General features: G+C 37.4%; 1 protein-coding gene across 1 annotated transcript in view; it reads left to right on the top strand.

Moving 5' to 3' along the window:
- NOXY38 (tetratricopeptide repeat (TPR)-containing protein) overlaps positions 1 to 18,709 on the top strand; it is a 29,069-nt gene extending 10,360 nt beyond the window's left edge. The window contains exons 11-29 of the mRNA XM_088954235.1: positions 2,234 to 2,630; positions 2,765 to 2,869; positions 3,204 to 3,322; positions 6,061 to 6,169; positions 6,258 to 6,365; positions 7,510 to 7,644; positions 7,851 to 8,021; positions 8,314 to 8,400; positions 12,211 to 12,345; positions 12,592 to 12,744; positions 12,850 to 12,918; positions 15,320 to 15,478; positions 15,612 to 15,668; positions 15,757 to 15,797; positions 16,351 to 16,470; positions 16,568 to 16,877; positions 16,977 to 17,084; positions 17,171 to 17,242; positions 17,902 to 18,709. Of these exons, the coding sequence (XP_088810361.1) occupies positions 2,234 to 2,630; positions 2,765 to 2,869; positions 3,204 to 3,322; positions 6,061 to 6,169; positions 6,258 to 6,365; positions 7,510 to 7,644; positions 7,851 to 8,021; positions 8,314 to 8,400; positions 12,211 to 12,345; positions 12,592 to 12,744; positions 12,850 to 12,918; positions 15,320 to 15,478; positions 15,612 to 15,668; positions 15,757 to 15,797; positions 16,351 to 16,470; positions 16,568 to 16,877; positions 16,977 to 17,084; positions 17,171 to 17,242; positions 17,902 to 18,369 (2,923 nt within the window). The 3' untranslated portion in view covers positions 18,370 to 18,709. The remainder of the gene's footprint in view (positions 1 to 2,233; positions 2,631 to 2,764; positions 2,870 to 3,203; positions 3,323 to 6,060; positions 6,170 to 6,257; positions 6,366 to 7,509; positions 7,645 to 7,850; positions 8,022 to 8,313; positions 8,401 to 12,210; positions 12,346 to 12,591; positions 12,745 to 12,849; positions 12,919 to 15,319; positions 15,479 to 15,611; positions 15,669 to 15,756; positions 15,798 to 16,350; positions 16,471 to 16,567; positions 16,878 to 16,976; positions 17,085 to 17,170; positions 17,243 to 17,901) is intronic.
- The last annotated feature ends 582 nt before the right edge of the window (positions 18,710 to 19,291 follow it).

The raw sequence follows: 19,291 nt of genomic DNA, 5'->3' as shown, positions 1-19,291 counted from the left end.
CAAATGAGAAATTAAAAATAAAATCAAACATATAAAACATTTTCAATCATGTAAAACCTCTAATCTCTTTTTTCAATCAATTTCATTCCTTCAAGTAGCTAATGTAATGTAAAACATATTACATTCCTGATTCTACGAGCCGCCTTTGTGCCATGTCCCTTGAGGCAAGCTTAAACAAGTCCACGTTAGGTCTTAAATTCTTAGTTTTCACACAAAAAATAACAATTTTATAGTTTTAATTGCTTTTTAAGAAAACATTTTATTAGGATGAATGAATGAGCAACATTACCAAATTGGGGGTTCTACTACGCTCTGGACTTGTTTGGGCTTGCCTCGAGGGGCATGGAATGGGGGTCCGGGGTGGAGCCCCCAGCCCAGCTGCTACGTTCAAAAAAAGCAAAAAAGCGTCAAATTTTCAAGAAGGCGCACACCTAGGCTGAGGCGCAAGGTGCATCAAGCGTTCGCCTAGGTGCACCAGGCGTGTGCCTTTTGAAAGTGCTGTGCCTAGGACCTAGGCAAGGTGCATACCCTGAAATGTGCCTCGCCTGTGTGCCTAGGCGCACCTCAGGCACGCCTTTTACTGGCAGCTACAAATGTACACCTGTGCATGATTCCAAGGGATCTTAATGCTCTTGCAGATGGGTTAGCAAAATTAGGTGCTTTTTAAGAAGTGCTGTACTGTGATAAGATCCATCCTGTGTAATTTTCAGGGGTCTGATCCCTGTTTATTTGTCTTCTTTGTACACCCTCTCGTGTACCCCTTTCTTTTCTTAAGGCTCAGTTTTGAAAGAGTACAAATACAATTTTGTAGAGTGCAAAACCTTGTATTTTGTATTATTTTGTATGTATTTGCACTGTACATATTTGTATTTGTACTCCTTTCCAAGTGAGCCTGATGAATTTGGTTAACTTTTCTCAATAAAATAAAAAAAGATTGGTAGATAACACAGTTTTCTGACAAGATATCTTAAAACCTAAGGTCCCTCTGTTAGCAAAAAGCCACATCTTACAACTTGTTACTTAAATTTCTTCTCAAACTTGGATTCCAGTTTCCTTCCTCTCCCTCTGGTGAGAACCCTTCTACAATCCTGTTATCCTTGTTCTGGACAATCTCAAACAGTGTTGGTAATTGCTCCCTTGGTGACCGGTCCCTACACCAAGTTTTGAACCAGAATCTTATCCTATATCACCCGTACCTCATATTTAATTCCTTTCTCCCTTCTTGACTTCATCAAAAAGATTGTTGTATGCCCCTCCACACAGCAAACCCATAAGATGCATAAAATTCACCTGGGTCCCAGTTAAAATTTCTAGACCCGTACTTCACAACAATCGTTCTTCTCCACAAGCTATTGGGTTACTCATTCCATCTTCAAAACCACTTTCCTAGTAGTACTGAATCAAACTTAATCATCTCACCCCTGAATCACTGGCCTTAGTGAAATATCCCTGAAGTTTCCTCATCTCTTCATGAAAAAAAAACCCATCGATAGCAAAATTTTGAATCATAATTGCTAGGAAATGGCAATAGAATTTTGGCCCCCTCCATCCAATCTAGGTAGACAATCCAAACTTAAGTTTACTACCACTTTACCTCTCTAGGAATCCATCAAAAGTTGAACCCAGATGTGCCCTCTGGCTCTATACCTTGGTCCCGGACCCAAACACAAGTTCTTTGGGTGGGCCCTGCTCCAACATCAGTTTTTTCTTTGAAGATAACCAACACAGGTGGCATGCTTCAACAGAGGACTAAATTGTGCCTCTCCTAGTATGTTGTTTGAAGAATGGTGAGAGTGCAACTCATCTTTTTTTTTTTTTTTCCTGGAATGCTCATTCACAACAAAAGGTATGGAGCTATTTTTTACTTGTGATGCCCAAATGGAAGTAGAGGATTTGTTCTCAAATCAGTTATGTTCCAAATGGAAGCCATCACAGTAGCACTTTAATCAGTTGTGTCCCATCTCAAATCAGTTATATACCAATATATACATATATTAGTAAATATATATTTCTTTGATACTTGATGTTGTTTAACAATACTTAACAATGTTCATTGGCTATTTAATAAATCTTACTATTCAATGATAAAAAAATTACAAACAACTCCATGCCATATTTGTTGCAATCCCATATAACTGGTCTCATTCTCTAAACGATCATTGTTTTTTTGTTAGGTTGCTTAATGTTTTCAGCAGTTATTTTATTAACATATTTGATTTTTATTCTACTTCAGGTATGTACACAATAATATATTTTTCAGTTTTGCTGTGGATGTGGATATTGGGCAATTCTACAAAAACCATGCGTCAAATGTTAAATTAAAGCTTGAGAACACAAATACTTCTCCCAATTCCTCTGAAAAGGCTTCAAGTGATGTGATTCATGAAACTGGGGCTATTTCCAAAGCAGATATATACAATGGCTCAAATTCAGAGGAAATTCATGAAGTTAAAGCTGTGGCTGCTGATGCATCTGTTGACTCCCAATTGGCTGAAAGTGAACAGGCTACGTATGCTTCTGCTAATAATGATTTGAAAGGCACTAGAGCTTATCAGGAAGTTGATGTTCCTGGACTTTATAATCTTGCCATGGCCATAATTGATTACAGAGGTCATAGAATAGTAGCACAGGTGGGGATTGAAAGTTAATGTGTGCTTATTTTTCTATATCTTAAAAGATGTTTTTGTTTTCATTTTCTCATTGTAGTAGCTTTAATTTCATCATCTTCGTCTTCTTCTTACATTGTTATAATCATCCTTTGCAGAGTATTATACCTGGAATTCTTCAGGGAGATAAGTCGGATTCTCTTTTGTATGGCTCAGTTGACAACGGAAAGAAAATTTGCTGGAATGAAGCGTTTCATTCCAAGGTGATGAACTTGCTTTTTGGTTTGTAAGCTTGATTCTTTGTAGTGTGTGTTGTTTTAATGTCTAATTGCAAAAGTTGATGGGTAGATGGTTTGCAATTAAGGAATGGGTTAGAGTATTTCACATAAGTGGGGCAGAAAGGCATGATTCACTTATTTTTTTTCCACAATATGCTTTTTTCCCAATATACTTTTGATAGAAATTAATGCCATCGTCTATGTTCTATGTTTTTTTTTTTCTTAGCAAGGAATGTTTATATGATTTGATCTTGGTTCTATTTTTATCATCATCTGATTAATTCCTTTTTTATGAGAACTAATTCTTTTATATCCTTAGGTATTAGAGGCTGCCAAGCGCCTACATTTAAAGGAACACACAGTCTTGGATGGATCGGGTAATGTTGTCAAACTAGCTGCACCTGTGGAATGCAAGGGTATTGTTGGAAGTGATGACAGGTGATCTTTTCTTGGTCTAACTTACTATCTGATGACTGATGAGTTTCATTTTGTCGATGCATGCACTTTTCTTGGTGTTTTCTGAATGTTTGCACTCAGCTCTCCTTGAGCTTTACAGAAAATAAGTATGCCCTCTGTAACCTAAGATGAGAGGCTGGACATTTCCCCCTCATTTATGTTTTTCTTTTTTCGTTTATTCTCTTAACCTTCCAAAGATTGGCATTGGCACTCAACTCTCCTTGAGCCTTATAGAAAATGAGCATGTCCTCACTGACCTAAGATGAGAGGCCTACACATCTCCTACCAGACCTGAAACACTGTTTTTTTTTTTTTTTTTTGATAGATTACCAGACATGAAACACTTGATAAGAACTGAGAGTACTCTGCCTTGGGTACAAAGATCTACTAAGAACATACTATGATAAAGAAGAATATAGGTCATGGTTCTGATTGTTAGTTTTGTATTCTTAATCTTCAAGAGACCTCTAGCACATCTAAGTTGTCTATTCTAGATTTTGATCAGGTGGTAGTGGAAGGTGATTCACAGGTTGGTATTGGTTCGATACTTTTCCCTTCCTCAGGCCCATGGTCTTTTATGTATTTCATCATCATCACCGATGCCTCAGCCCATTTTCCCAACTTTATGGACTCAGCTACATGAAGCCTATTTCACCATTTCATTATGTGTAGTGTCATATCTATTGTTAAATTATTAGTGCTGAAATCATTTCTTACTACTTGGATTCCAGATGTTATTTCTTATTTGGATGGTTCCAGTGTTGACTATTGCTTTGGAAGATAGTTCAGCTGCTTGGGAGGGTGGTTGATATGTGCTAGTTATACTAGTGATTATTGCAAACTAAAGGCACTTCTAGATTGGTTGTACATGGGGTCTGAACTCTGAAGAACTTTATTTGTGGTTATATAAACAATTAATCAAAGTCATTCTGGAGCTGTAAGGAGTTCAGGTTGCATACGAGCTAAACATGGAAAGCTTATTGATTGAAGGTGATTCTAAGCTGGTGGTTGGATGGTTGAAAGAACTGGAGTTTGCATGTTGGTGCTACAGAAATGAAATGAAGAAATTTATATGGCTAATAAGAAACATGACATTAAGGCTACAATGGGTGAGATTAGTGATTTAAAAGGCGCGCCTAGACGCACAGGCGAGGCACATTTTGGGGTATGCGCCACGCCCAGGTCCTAGGCGCGCACCCCTTTCAAAAGGTGCACGCCTGGTGCGCCTGATGTGCCTTGTGCCTCAGGCGTGGTACAAAGACCTATTTGTTAATGTTGTTCATTCATTATTGCAATAAAATATCTTCTTAAAAGGCAATGGAAGTTATAAAATCATTATTTTTTTTATGTGAGAAATAAGAATTTCAGACCCTAACATAGACTTGTTCGGGCTTGCCTCGTGGGGCGTGGTACAAAGGCGACTCATAGAATCAAGAATGCAATATGTTTTACATCACATTAGCTACTTGAAGCAATGCAAATAAGGAGAAAAAGAAATTGTGGGTTTTAGATGCTTGGAAATGCTTTATATGTTTGCTTTTATTTTTAAATTTTCATTTGAATACACTTTACATGTTATGTTTATGTATTTTAATTTTAGATAATAGGTTTTTTAAAACATTTGTTTTAGAATTTAAGTTTATATTTTTATTAACATTATGTTTAATATTTTTTGATTTTTTTTGCATTTTTTTGATTTTTCTGTTTTTTTTTTTTGATTTTTTAATCTTTTTTTTTGTAATTTTGCGCCTTTCTTAAGAAGGCGCATGCCTCACCTTGCGCCTTGTGCCTCAAGTGCAAATTGGCCCTTGCACTTTTAAAACACTGGGTGAGAAGGTTGACTAATGCATTTGCTAATATGTTAGCTAAACATGGGGTGAAAAGGGATTTGTTCGTGCTGGGCTCAATTGTAAGAAGTTATTTTTGTATCGCGCTTCTCCAGTCTCCAAGTGATGCTTTTATTGCTTATATTACATGATTAATGAATTTCTTTTACTTATCAATGAAAAAAAATCAATCAAAGTTCATGGCGTTGACTTGAGTATAAGCTAAACCGTGGGCCTACCAGCCTGCTAACATGCCTATGCCAATATCAAAATGAGTCTATTGTGACTGTTAAGCTTGTTAGAGACAAATTAGAAAGCATGTTTTCTCAAACCACCAGTGTCATGGCCCTTGTGCCTGTTTCCATCAGGTATCAACTAAGGCTCCCCCACTTTAAAATTTTCACCCAGTGTTGTATTATTATTCCACTGTATGTAGAAAAGCTACAGGATTAAACCTTGTCCATCCCTGAAATCTATAAACAATCGAGTGGGCTGGATTTTCTACTAGTGCGTTGTCATAATTATGCTTTTACAACATTTGTAACTGGTTGACTTCAAATTCTAGGTATCTCCTAGCTGAAATGGAATACCTAGTACCAGTTTCAGCTTTTATTGAATCAGTTTCCTGAATACATGCAAAATAATAATGGATCTATTCCTTTAAGCAAAACCTTCTTTTCTGTATCTGTTGTTTCATTAATCCTTCTTCTGCCATATTAAAGTTCTTACTATGTCTAATGAAGACCTGCTACCAATTTCAGTTGAGTCTTGTGACTGGATCTGATGCATTGAACTGTCCTTTTTGAGCTACAACCTTATGTGGTTTTGTCATAATGTTAACATATATTGTTGCTTATTTACATAATTTCTCTGTTTGCTGTGTCTATGATCCAGGCATTACCTTTTGGACTTGATGAGAGTAACTCCGCGGGATGCAAACTATACTGGGCCTGGATGCAGATTTTGTGTTTTGAGGCCAGAACTTGTTACATCCTTTTGCCAGGTAATTGCAAGATTTATTTCTTCCTTGCATAATCCGGCTGGATTTTTATGTTCCATTTCTAATTATTGCATGACTTGATCTAAGCAAGGCTGAAGCCACAGAGAAGGCAAAATGTAAATCTAAACCTGACGGAGGACTCCCTGTCTCCACTGATTCTTCCGATGTTAGTGATGTAGATGTGAAGCCAAACTCTCAGGTAAAGGGTGTTGTTTTTTGTTAGTCTTCTAATGTCATTTCACTATTGCAGTTAAGATTAGGTTTCAAAAATGTATTACAGTGTACAGTTTTTTCATGTGATACAATGTGTTTATATTTTTGTATTTTGATCGCTTTTTGCATGAACTAATTTTGTCTTACTAAAATTGTCCTTAAATTTTTATGTTTTGTAACCAACTTCATGTACCTGTCATCTGTCAATACTCAACATTCTCAATGAGGCTGGCTAAGCTACTTCATCCTCCATATCATTTACATTTCATCTTACAATAGGTTTCCCCATTACAGTTGTGCTCTGTTTGTCCCTTGTTTGGCGTATAACCAGCCAGCATATTAGCTGATATATGATTCCAATTGAATCTGATCCATCTGCCTTGTTAGTGAATGAATCTCCTTCATGATATTCCTGTAGGTGCAATATTTCTTGCTTGTTATATTTTAACTAGCGTACTACTACTTTTGAGTTTCCTTCCACTAAGAGTGAGGGCAATGATTTTCCTATCCTTAATCCTTGTGGTACAGCCAAAAGCTCAGCCCTCATGGAGTTCCGTATTCCTATGGGGCCTGAATAAAAATTGGATCATAGAAACTTCTTCCTATTAGTAACCTAGCTTGACAACTATGTTTACTAACTGAAATAACCTGTAACCTAGCTTAAGATGAATGAGGAAAACAATCAAGCAAATGTAAAGTCAAGAACACAAGCAAAAACTTTAATTTGTTTATGCTAGTACACTTGTGACTTGTGACGGACCTGCAAGATGATTTTAGGCCACAATTATAGTGAAACTCTCTCTCTCTCTCTTTCTCTACCATCACCATCACTACCACTACCACTACTACAACTTGTACTACTATTACATTAGGAAATCTTAATTTTGTTTTTCAATAGTTTTCTATTTATACACATTTTAGTTCTCTTATTTATATTCTTCTTATGCTTTGCAATATCATATAGTTATATGGCTGTCTAATTGCTATCTAAAAGTAAGAAAACTGGATGCCTTCTTTATGCTGCATATGCTATGCACGTTTTCTGCCCTTGTACTCCGGAAATTCAGCATTTTGAGTATCTTAATCAGTTTTAGTAATTCTTAGAAATATATATATATATTTTTCTGTAGGATAAAATAACAGAAGGGGATACTAGGGATGCCCAAGCGCATGATTCTCCACCTTCTGAAACTGGCACATTGTGTGAGGAAATACTTCTAAATCCAAATGTCTTTACTGAGTTCAAGCTTGCTGGGAGTGAAGAGGTAATTCATTTCCACTTTATTTTGTCTTCTTCCCTCCACACATGCATATTATATGTATCCTGTCTCTTTGTTATTTTCTTTATTTATGTTTTTTCCCTGCTCTTGCTCATCCTTTTCTTGTTCATCAGGAGATATCCTGTCTCTTTGTTATGTTCATTATTTATGTTTTTTTCCCTGCTCTTGCTCATCCTTTTCCTGTTCATCAGGAGATAGCTGCAGATGAAGAAGGTGTGAGGAAGGCTGGCTTGTATCTTAAAAATGTTGTGCTTCCAAAATTTGTACAGGATTTTTGCTCACTTGAGGTCTCGCCCATGGATGGCCAGACACTTACTGAGGCCTTGCATGCTCATGGAATTAATGTTCGCTATATTGGACAAGTAAGCATTTGCTGAAAATTGTAGATGGGAAGTAATCTCTTTATTTCCCTTCAAAAATATAAACATGGGAATCTGACCATCCATGAGTGAACTGGTCGTCTGTCTCACTTCCACACAGATTTATAGTGGCTCCTAGAAGTGTACAGTTGGTTATCAATTAATGGGTGTTCCTACACTGTTCACTGGGAGGGATTGTCTGACCAGCCATACTCGTTCTTAATTAGCAATTTGGAGAAATTTTCTTTTTCTATTTTGTTTTATTGTTTTTGACACTTTGTTTCATGTCATCCAGATAGCTGATATGGTCAAGCATTTACCTCATGTATGGGATCTTTGTCTCACTGAGGTCATTGTGAGGTCTGCGAAACATATTGCCAAGGTTATCATCTTTCCTGCCTATTATCTTATGTTCTTTTAAGTTTCTATTTTTCCCTTCCTTCCTGCATATATTGGTGCTTGTACTAAATAGATTGTTCACGTGCTTATCAAACTAAAAAAAAGCATTACAGTAAGGAGTAAATTAAGATATATTTTTGTTTCCATGCTAAACTTCACATTTTTCAGATGTTGTTACCGTCAATGATGGCTCTGGGTTTCTTTGGGCCTATAGGATAGAGAGACTCAACAGGGGCTGAAGTACCGGAAGGTCTACAGGATTGAAATTTGCTAAATCTCTAAATTTCCACAACTTTGTGGTAGGAGAGCACATGAAGGTGGTGGTTGGATGGATTGAAAATAGATTTACAGGGTTTTGAAAATACAGATATATCATCACAGAAGTTGTATCTTTGGCCAGCGAACTAAGAGCCACATTCATATGGACCTAAAACTCAGCTAACAGCATGTCTGATGCTTTGGCAAGGCAAAGGGGTAAATGGAAATCAATTGTTTTGGGAGACTGTCCCTAGGAGAATTAGATTTAATGCACAATGTTATATTGAGATAGCTATCTGATGCTAGCCTGTACCAAGTGTTGCGTGGTGCTTTTCATCTTTTACATCATTACTTTATGCATGCATCGTGATTAATAAAATTTGTTTGTTACTGATTAAAAAATTAATGGCTCTGGATCATGATTCCAGATTCCATATGACATTCCCTTTCTTATCAGAACTATCCATGATCTATATGCCATTAAAATGGTGTTTTCTAAGTGACAAGGAACCTTTGGTTGGGTCCTTTGCTAAAGGCCATGCATTATATAAGATGGTTCACAGCTAGGTGATAAGGCGTTTTCTCAAGTAAACAAAATTACAAGGCGGACACCTTATTGTAATATTACCATCCTCCTCCTCCAAGCCTTATCCCAACCATGTGGTTGGCTACACGAATCCTGTTTTGCCAATCTGTTATGTTTTAATGTCATATTCATTGTTAAGTTATTGGTGGTTAAATCATTTCTTATTACTTCTACCCATGTCCTTTTTGGTTTACTCCTAGCCCTTCTAGCCCCTTCAACTAGAGGTGTAAAATGGGCCGTGCCTCCCTCCATTGGGATATTTTGGGGGGTTGGCCCAGCATGGCCCACGGCCTGAGCCCGCCAAAATATACCCGTGTCGGGCCGGTCTATGGGCCGACACTTGGGATAGGTTGGGTCGTGCATCGGGCTGAAGATATTTATTTAAAAAAACTAAAAAAATTTAATTTTTTATTTTTATATGAATTTTTATGTATATAATTGCTTATATTAGTGATTTAAAAGGCGTGCTTAGGAGTACAGGTGAGGCGCATTTTGGGGTATGCGCCTTGCCCAGGTCCTAGGTGTACCCCTTTCAAAAGGTGACGCTTGTGCCTAGACCTGTTCATGGGCCGGGTGGCCTGACGGGTCGGCCCGGCCCCCGGATGGGCTTGAACAGGTATATGGGCCCGCGGGCTTAACCTCGGGCCAAAAAGCATGACTCACAATAAATCCGATCTGGGCTCGGGATTTGCCAAAATAGCCTGGCCCAAGCCCGGTCCGGCCCGACCTATAAATAAACCTAAAAACCCTAGTCAAATACCCCTCTTTTTTTCACCTCTTTCTCTTATTAGGTCGGGCTTCGGGCTCGGGCTTGAGCTTTGGGCTTTTTATCAGGGCTGGGCTCGGGCCCAAGTTGTAGGCCCATTGGTCGGGCCGGGCTCGGGCTCGGGCCTAACATATTTTCATTAATAAAGAGTAAAAGCCCGACCCGAGCCCGGCCCGGCCCATGAACAGGTCTATCTGTGCCTGCCTAGGCTTCGTCTGATGCACCTTGTGCCTCAGTCCAGGCGTGCGCCTTTTTAAAATTTTGCGTTTTTTTTCTAATGTTCATTCATTCATTGCAATAAAATATCTTCTTAAAAGGCAATGAAAGTTATAAAATCATTATTTTTTTTGTGAGAAATAAGAACTTTAGACCCTAACATAGACTTGTTCGGGCTTGCCTCGAGGGGTGTGGTACAAAGGCGACTCATAGAATCAAGAATGCAATATGTTTTACATCATTTTAGCTACTTGAAGCAATGCAATTAAGGAAAAAAAGAGATTGTGGGTTTTACATGCTTGAAAATGCTTTATATGTTTGCTTTTATTTTTAAATTTTCATTTGAATACACTTTACATGTTATGTTTATGTATTTTAATTTTAGATAATAGATTTTTTAAAACATTTATTTTAAAATTTAAGTTTATATTTTTTTAACATTATGTTTAATATCTATTGAAAATTTTGCATTTTTTTATAAATTTTGGCATTTTTTGAAATTTCTTACTTTTTTTTGATTTTTTAGTTTTTTTTTTTTGTAATTTTGCGCCTTGCTTAAAAAGGCACGTGCACGTGCCTCACCTTGCGCCTTGCGCCTCAGGCGCAAATTGGCTCTTGCTTTTTTAAAACATTGGCTTATATATACAATAATTAAATAAAATAGTATAATAAAATCGAAAAAAATCGTTTATTTTATTAATATATTATATACTATATATTATTATATAATTATAATTTATATAATATATAATATATTATATATAAATATATAATATTTATATAAAATATTTATAGGCCTTGCTGGGTCGGGCTGTGCCAGCCTGCGTTCCACGGGTGGCCTGGTATGACAGTGCAGGCCGTGCCAGCCCGACCCACTGACCTGCAACCCCAAGCCCAGCATGGCTATACAATTGTGCTGGGCCACGGCACGGCCCATGGACCATTGGGCCGGGCTGCGGGCGGCACGACCTGATTTACACCTCTACCTTCAAATTGCAACAAGTCGCTTTTTACGGGTGCTGTTGATGGCATTCTATGCATGTGATGAAACATCTTAGTTTACATTCTCTCATTTTATGCCCAACTTTTTGAAAAACTAATGGGGTTGGGTTGTTATTGATCAGGTAAAACTCCAATACAAGGTTGGGGTTGTGTAATGGGGCTGATATGGTGTGGACAAGAGGAAATGCTAGGATACTTGAAAGTAGGTTTAGTTTATTACACTGTTGTAAAGGCCCTGGAAGGATATAGTCATGGGGTACGTAGATGCTTTGTCCTTATAGTTCTTTTTTGATATGGGTACTCTTTTTTGTACCTATTAGGCATTTGTACTGATGTATGGTTTGGATGTGTGTTCGGGGAATAGCAACCTGCTGTGATGGTAGTAATTGTAGTTTTCTTGGATCAACACAATATATTATTATTTAAAAAAAAAGGGCTGATATGGAGTGTGAGATTGAACACGTGGTCAACCTCCATGTGGGGTTTTTTTAATGATCTCTTCAGTTTGGATCAAATTGAATTGACAGTTAAGTTGGACTAAGTCACTGTAACCTTCATTATTTTAGTAGAAGTGCTTTCAAAATTTTTTCTTGTGATCTTCAAAACCATGACAACAACTAGCATCAGGCTGTCTTCTAGTGCAATACTACTACCCCATGGATAGGTCAGAAAGTTTGTGGGGGTTGAATCTTCAAAACCCAAATTTTAGGATGCCCAATTTTGTAAGCATGTTCAAAGCAAAGCACCTTTAAGTATCGTAACTTGCTCATTTTATAATGTTGACCTAAATTATGCAAATTCCAAAATTACCCGTGAACAAAGCAAACACCTTTTTTGGGATGCCATAAAAACAATCTTGTTCATGGCACCATAAGCTGAAAAAAATTGAAATATCGTAAATTGAATTGGACCTGCTGAATAGTTTGCCAAAAAACTTACAGAATCATCTTCTTATGAACATGCAGGAAATTTTGAGGGAATCTCAAGATCATGATGTTGGGCCAGCAATCTCACATTTCTTGAATTGTTTATTTGGACATAGCCAACCTCTTGGTACAAAAGTTTCTGCCAATGGTATGCAGTCTCGAACTCAGAAAAAGGTATGCAAAACATATATATATATATATATGTCTCTTTCTACCTAGTGGAAGCATTATCTGTTAGAAAAAAAATCTAGAATCTATCTTATGCCATGTTTTGGGGACAAGGGAGCTGTAGTACTGGGAATAGTGAAATCTTATGATGCTTATGCATGAATTAGTTAAGTATTATTATTATTATTTCATTTTGGAGTTCTAGCTCTGTTCTAATTGTTTCCAGTGAATTTGGTTGTACAATTTTTCCAGGACCAAGCAGGGCAGCAAGGCTCAGGAAAGTCCTTTAGAGGGACAAAGTTGAAGAATGGAGTATCTGCAAGGAAAAGTCAATCATCATATGCACATATTACCTCAGAAAGCCTATGGATTGACATTCAGGAGTTTGCAAAATTTAAATATCAGGTATTTCTCTTACAAAAAAAAAGATTTTTCCAAGGGGAAGTTGATATCTATTAACCTGCTTGTATTCTTTATTTGGCTGTTTTTAAATGAAAGTTTCTTTTGTAGTTTGAGTTGCCAGAGGATGCAAGATTGCGAGTAAAAAGGGTTTTGGTTATTCGTAATTTGTGCCAAAAGGTATGTTTAAGTATTGTAAATGGAACAAAATTCTGATCTAGTAATTATAATACCATGGATTTCTGGTCCTTAGCTTTTAACTTTTTAGTATGAATGGTTCACTCCTTATCTCTTCCTTAATTCTTATAGATTGTCTTTTTCTATTTTCTAATAGTAAAGATTTTTTACCGAAAAAATAGAATGAAGCGCAACTTTTATAAGTAGATAGTGAATAAATAGGCAAACCATCATCATGAGAAGCAACCTTGCTACACTCCTTTTGAAACAGCTCCACTTGGATACTATCGAAAAATGTGAGAAAGTAACAATATAAGAAAATTTAACAATATGGTGCCTGCTACACAGCTCCCATAGGTGATAAAATGAAAGTAGATTGTGATGGTTTTATAACAAGAATAAAGGACCATCTACACCACCTATTAGAAGTGGACTGTTACAAGCTGAAGGGGCTAGAAGAGCTAGAGGTAGACTGAAAAGGACTTGTGTGGAACTGTGGAAGTAGTAAGAAATGATTTACGTGCCATAGTTTAACAATGGATATGAAACCGAACAGTACGGAATGGTGAAACAAGATTGGTGTAGCTGACTCCATATAGTTGGGGCAAGACTTAGATGATGATGACGTGCCTGCTACGTGAATCGTTTTCTGCCATTCCACTATGTTCAGTGCTGTATACATTATTAAACTATGGGCCCTCAAATCATTTCTCACTACTTAGACCTGCATAATTTTTGGTCTGACCCATGCTCTTCTAGATCCTTCAACTTATAACACACCAACTCTTTTGGTAGGTGTTTTATCTACATAAAATTTATATGCATCAATTAGTTAAATTGGTTGGTTCAAGTCTAATACAAATATGATTTGTTTCATATCTGGATATTAAATGGATCAAATTTGGATTTAGGTATATCTGATCTTTAAACAATTGCAATATTGGGGAAATGGTTTATAGAGTCTCAAATTACATATGGCCCCGTTTGGTTCGCAGGAATAGGGGTCTGGAATCGGAATCGGAATGGGCTATTCTGATTCCAACTGTTTGGTTGGGCGGAATCGGAATCCCATTCTCATTCCTGCTGGAATGGCATTCCCCCATTTGAGGGAATGGCTACTCCCTGCCCCTCCCTTGGGAATGAAATCTCATTTCTGCTGATTTTAATTCCCATTCCCATTCCTGTCTGAACCAAACAGATTATGGGAATGGACCATTCTGATTCTGACTGCAAACCAAATGGACCCTAAATGTTGTCCTTGGTGATCCCCTATGATCTGAATTGATAATAAATCTATTTTTAATTTTCACATCATGTAATATTTGACCTTGTGTACTTACAATGTATGCTAAACATTGAAAGGATTAATTGTGTTCGGTTAGGATTTGTGGTTTTTGAGACAAGGTTTGCTTGGGTTGAGTGTTTTTAGCTGGGATGGTCCACCCAGCACCATACAATCTGCAGACTAGCTTTGTGAATATTTTAATTATATGAAGGTATGATGTGGCATGTCTGTATGCATTTATTTTTGGTGATTTTCTACTTCTAGAATCATTTTTATGTTCTAATATGTGAAAATTACCAGAATTAATTCCTTCTAGGGCTGTTCACGGGTCGGGTTGGGTTGGTTTACTGCGGTTTTTCCAACCGACCCGACCTGGTCAGTTTGAGTCGGGTTGGGTCGGTTTCGGTTCTTAGTTCATCCCTGTGATAAAATCTTGCTAATTTTAAAAACAGTCATAAATTGAACATCATTTCAGTCATCTCCTATGATAAAATTTAAATGAAAAGTTAATCACAAAAGTTGTTCATTACTATTCACTAATCCAAAGTTTCTTGCAACCATTCAAAAACTAGGTGGCCTGATGGGCTTTGGAACATCATTTTTGAACTAGGAACTAAGTCGGTTCAGTTCGGGGCGGTTTCGGTTTTCTTGTGTGAAAACCGAAATCGACCCGAATCATCGGTTCAGGAATTTGCACAACCCGAAACCGACCTGTGCTGACTCGGGTTGGGTCGGTCCGGGTTGGTCGGGTTGGGCCTTCTTATGAACAGCCCTAATTCCTTCTTTTTGGATCAAACCTCATTCATAGAAGTGATTCTGTGGTGCTAAAAATTTTAGCTTCAGAAGAACCATTTTTAGCTCAAGGCTCAGATCACAATTAGTAATGCTCAGGAATAAAATTTAACTAATGCAGCCTAAATTTCTATTCTGGATCCATCTGACATTGTGCTGGTCATCCTAAGTTTCTACCTTCTGGTCTAAGGCTACTGCTTATACACGCTAATTACTGTCGATAAGAGAGGCATCTTGACATAGTTACTATTTTTCTGTATTGATTTGTCTTCAGTAAGTGTGTTTACATATAATTTGTAGTAAGGTTGAATGTGGTACTCTTAACAGGTAGGCATAACCGTTGCTGCTCGCAAATATGATCTCAATGCAGAAGCACCCTTCCAAATTTCAGATATCTTGGATCTTCAACCTGTAGTTAAGCATTCAATTCCAGTATGTTCAGAAGCCAGAGATCTTCTTGAAACAGGAAAAGTCCGATTGGCTGAGGTGTGTTATGTGCCTCTTATAGATTTTTCAGCCCAATATTTGCCTTTACATTGAAGATAAAAAACATTCTATGGTGTTCTTGTAAACTGATTTGGTAGAAAACATGGTTGACAACGAAATTGTTGCGTTTCAGGGAATGCTTAATGAAGCTTATACATTATTTTCTGAAGCATTCTCCATACTTCAGCAAGTATGATTTCTCCATTCATGTTGATCCATAGAATTTTCTGCTTTGTTGTTTTCCTTTAGTTTCATTTGTGTTTTCTCTTGGGTTGTAGGTGACTGGTCCAATGCATCGAGAAGTTGCTAACTGCTGTCGGTAAATCATTGTTTCCTCTAGTATTATGTTGCTTTTCTTGTAGTCATGTCATATCTTAAACCAAGCAGATGGGATGTCAAAATTAATAATACATTATTAATTTTAATCAGCAATTTTTCTTTACAAGTATACAAGGAAGGATTATTGCAGGTTCAAGTGACATTAAAGAATAATTGATTATCAATTAGAATAATTTTAATTTCTGATTTTTTTAATATTTTCAATAGTAATTCTCTGTACCTACCGATGGTAGGCTATAGCTATAGTACTGTACTATGAAGCAAAAAAAGGGTTATAGTTCTGGATGAGAATACTTGAGCAATTCATGCTTTGTAACTGTCTTACAATCATGATTCCATTTTTTGAAAGTTTTCTCACAAAGCAGTTCTGATTATCAGACTTTGAATTTGTTGCTTCTTTTTTGATTGGGTCTAGCTTTATAAAGGAATTTGTGTTTGCAATTGCTAGTGTTGGATACAAAGGGAATTCTTGAACACAGAAGAATGCTCATGATGTATTTGCCACCCTATTCACAGCTGATGTAATTTTTTAGGTACCTCGCCATGGTTCTTTATCATGCTGGAGACATGGCAGGAGCCATAATGCAGCAACATAAGGAGTTGATTATAAATGAGCGCTGCCTCGGGTTGGACCACCCTGATACTGCTCACAGGCATTAATTCTAATCACCCATTCGTTGTTTGTTGGTCATTGAATTTATGTTGTTATTTTCTTCACTGGTACCTTATTCCATGTCTGTATTTCTGTAGTTATGGCAACATGGCTCTTTTCTATCATGGTCTCAACCAAACAGAGCTTGCTCTGCGGCATATGTCTAGAACGCTGCTCCTTCTAAGTTTATCTTGTGGTCCAGATCATCCTGATGTGGCTGCAACTTTCATTAATGTTGCTATGATGTACCAGGATATTGGCAAGATGAATATAGCTCTTCGTTATTTGCAAGAAGCCTTGAAAAAGAATGAAAGGCTTCTAGGTGAGGAGCATATTCAAACTGCAGTATGTTATCATGCGCTTGCAATTGCATTCAATTGCATGGGTGCCTACAAACTCTCACTTCAGGTATGCATTTAGCCCCTAATGAGGAAATATAGTATATGTCCTATTAGTAAATATTATGAGGAGATTTGTTGCTAAGTGAACTAAGGTTGTTTGTGACAGCATGAAAAAAAGACTCATGATATACTTGTTAAGCAACTTGGTGAAGATGACTCCAGGACACAAGATTCAAAGAAGTGGATGGCGACATTCCAAATGCGTGATCGCCAAGTAAATTCATGCTACAGTAACAATGCTAGTATTGAAGTGTTCTTGCATGGTAGGTCCACATTGACGGTGCTTTTTTTTTCTTTCAGATGAATGCACAGAAGCAGAAGGGCCAAGCAGTGGATGCAGCTTCTGCTCAGAAGGCTATTGAGATATTGAAGGTATATTTTATCTTTTTCTTTAATCAAGTTAAGCTAGAACGTTGTCCATCATAAAGGTTCAATATGGTACTGGGTTGATAATGATTGTGCATTGTAAGTGTTGATATAACATTATAAATTTCTGAGCTAAAATCCGTGAATCAGCTGGTGTTACTGCTTGAAAAATGCTCATGGAAATTATTGTCAAGGAAAACCCTAGAGATAACTGTTACTTCCAAAAGGATTTGTTTTAGTGATGCTGTGAACTTTTACATGGGTAGTGATGTGCACTTGTCTCAAGGTGCCTGCCTTTTTTTTTTCCTACCACTTCATTTCAGAATACGATTGCCAATATTGTTAGATGGATGCACTGCTTAATTTAGGAGGTGTTCAACATGGTTGGAAACTGTTACGATCCATTTGTCCCATGTTGGTAGTATGGGATGCTAATGTGAGGTATCCCACATCGGTAGTATGGGATGCTGTTGTGGGATATATATGTATTTGAGTTCCCTCCCTCCAACAGCTAGCTTTTAGGGGTGAGTTCTCCTAAGGCACATATCAGAAACCATGTTGTCGAACAACCCTTCAATGTTGCCATTGGGTTGGAAAACATTTTGTTTCTATTTGATTAATTGGTATTAGTTTTTGATGTGATTTGCAATGCTTTTGCATGACAGGCCCGTCCAGACCTCATACAGGCATTCCAATCCGCTGCAGCTGGAGGTTCTGGAAATGCCAATTCATCAGTGAACAAATCCCTTAGTGCAGCAATTATTGGAGAGACCCTCCCTCGAGGGAGGGGGGTTGATGAACGGGCTGCCCGAGCAGCAGCAGAGGTTAGGAAGAAAGCTGCAGCTAGGGGTCTCCTTGTACGTCCACATGGTGTTCCTGTCCCAGCTTTGCCACAACTCACACAGCTTCTGAATATAATCAACTCAGGGATAGCTCCAGAAGCCTCGTCCAATGCACAATCAGAGGATCTGAAAAAAGAAGCCAATGGCCCAACCACGAATGAGTTAGGAGATGGCAAAGAGAATGGGTGTGCTACTACAGCCCAAGAAGCTCAGGCTCCTGTTGGATTGGGCACTGGCCTAACTGCTTTAGATCCTAAGAAGCAGAAAATGAAAACAAAAGTCACCACTTAGAAACTTGAAACGAGCAGAGTGGGATTTGCACGAGTAATTTGGCCTAAGTTTTGGTCGTTGCGGTGAGTTTTAAGGATTTGGTCCACCATTCTTTTGTTGGAGATTGCTTTTTTCCTTCATCAGATTTGAGTGGTAATGCTCCTTGGAGGTTGCATCGAGTATTGGATGATGCCCATGAAGCGTTTGTATTTTATTTTCTTAATTATTTTTGCTCATAATTAAGGATGCTTTTGGATCTCAAGAAGGTCCAGTCAAATTCCAACCGCAAGGTAAATTGTTACTTACCTAGGTGTAAGCTTTTTTATTAAATAATCTGAATGACGTTTTAGTTGATTAGTCATCTGATGATCTGATCTGCCTTTCTTTTGTGCAATTTATTTTTATTTTTATTTTTCATATTTAAATAATTACTGTAAAATAAAGTATTACTATTTGTCTAATTCCATCTGAATGGAATTAATCTCTATTATTATTGACTGGATGTATGTACAAGTAGCGACAAATGATTTTAAGCGCTAATAATTTAACAGTGGACGGATTGCTGAAACATGATTTTCCCACTCCAATTTAGTAGGGATGAGGCATGAAGCCATGATGATGATGTAGAACATGGTTCAAACTTCAAAGTATTAACATTTCGACAACTCTCACAACCTGCTTTCCGGGATGACCCCCAAACCAAATCTCTGGTTTTATCCGATAACATGCTGGTTGTGGTCCTTGTGGATGTTATTAATGCTATTCAATATCCAATTTTAACCCAAATCTGATTCAAACTAAGGCAAGATTCGACTTGAATCCAAATGTTAACAAATCAAAATTAGTTTTAGTTAATATCCTATGATCCTATCCTATCTGTTTGCTGGCCTATTTAGAACCTCCATCTGTTTCACAAGAAGTCAAAACAATAATCAGCAATTTC

Source organism: Nelumbo lutea, chromosome 7, assembly GCF_056320005.1.
Source record: "Nelumbo lutea isolate HS-2025 chromosome 7, American lotus-T2T, whole genome shotgun sequence".
Taxonomy (NCBI): domain Eukaryota; kingdom Viridiplantae; phylum Streptophyta; class Magnoliopsida; order Proteales; family Nelumbonaceae; genus Nelumbo; species Nelumbo lutea.
This window is presented reverse-complemented; position numbering and strand designations above follow the sequence as displayed.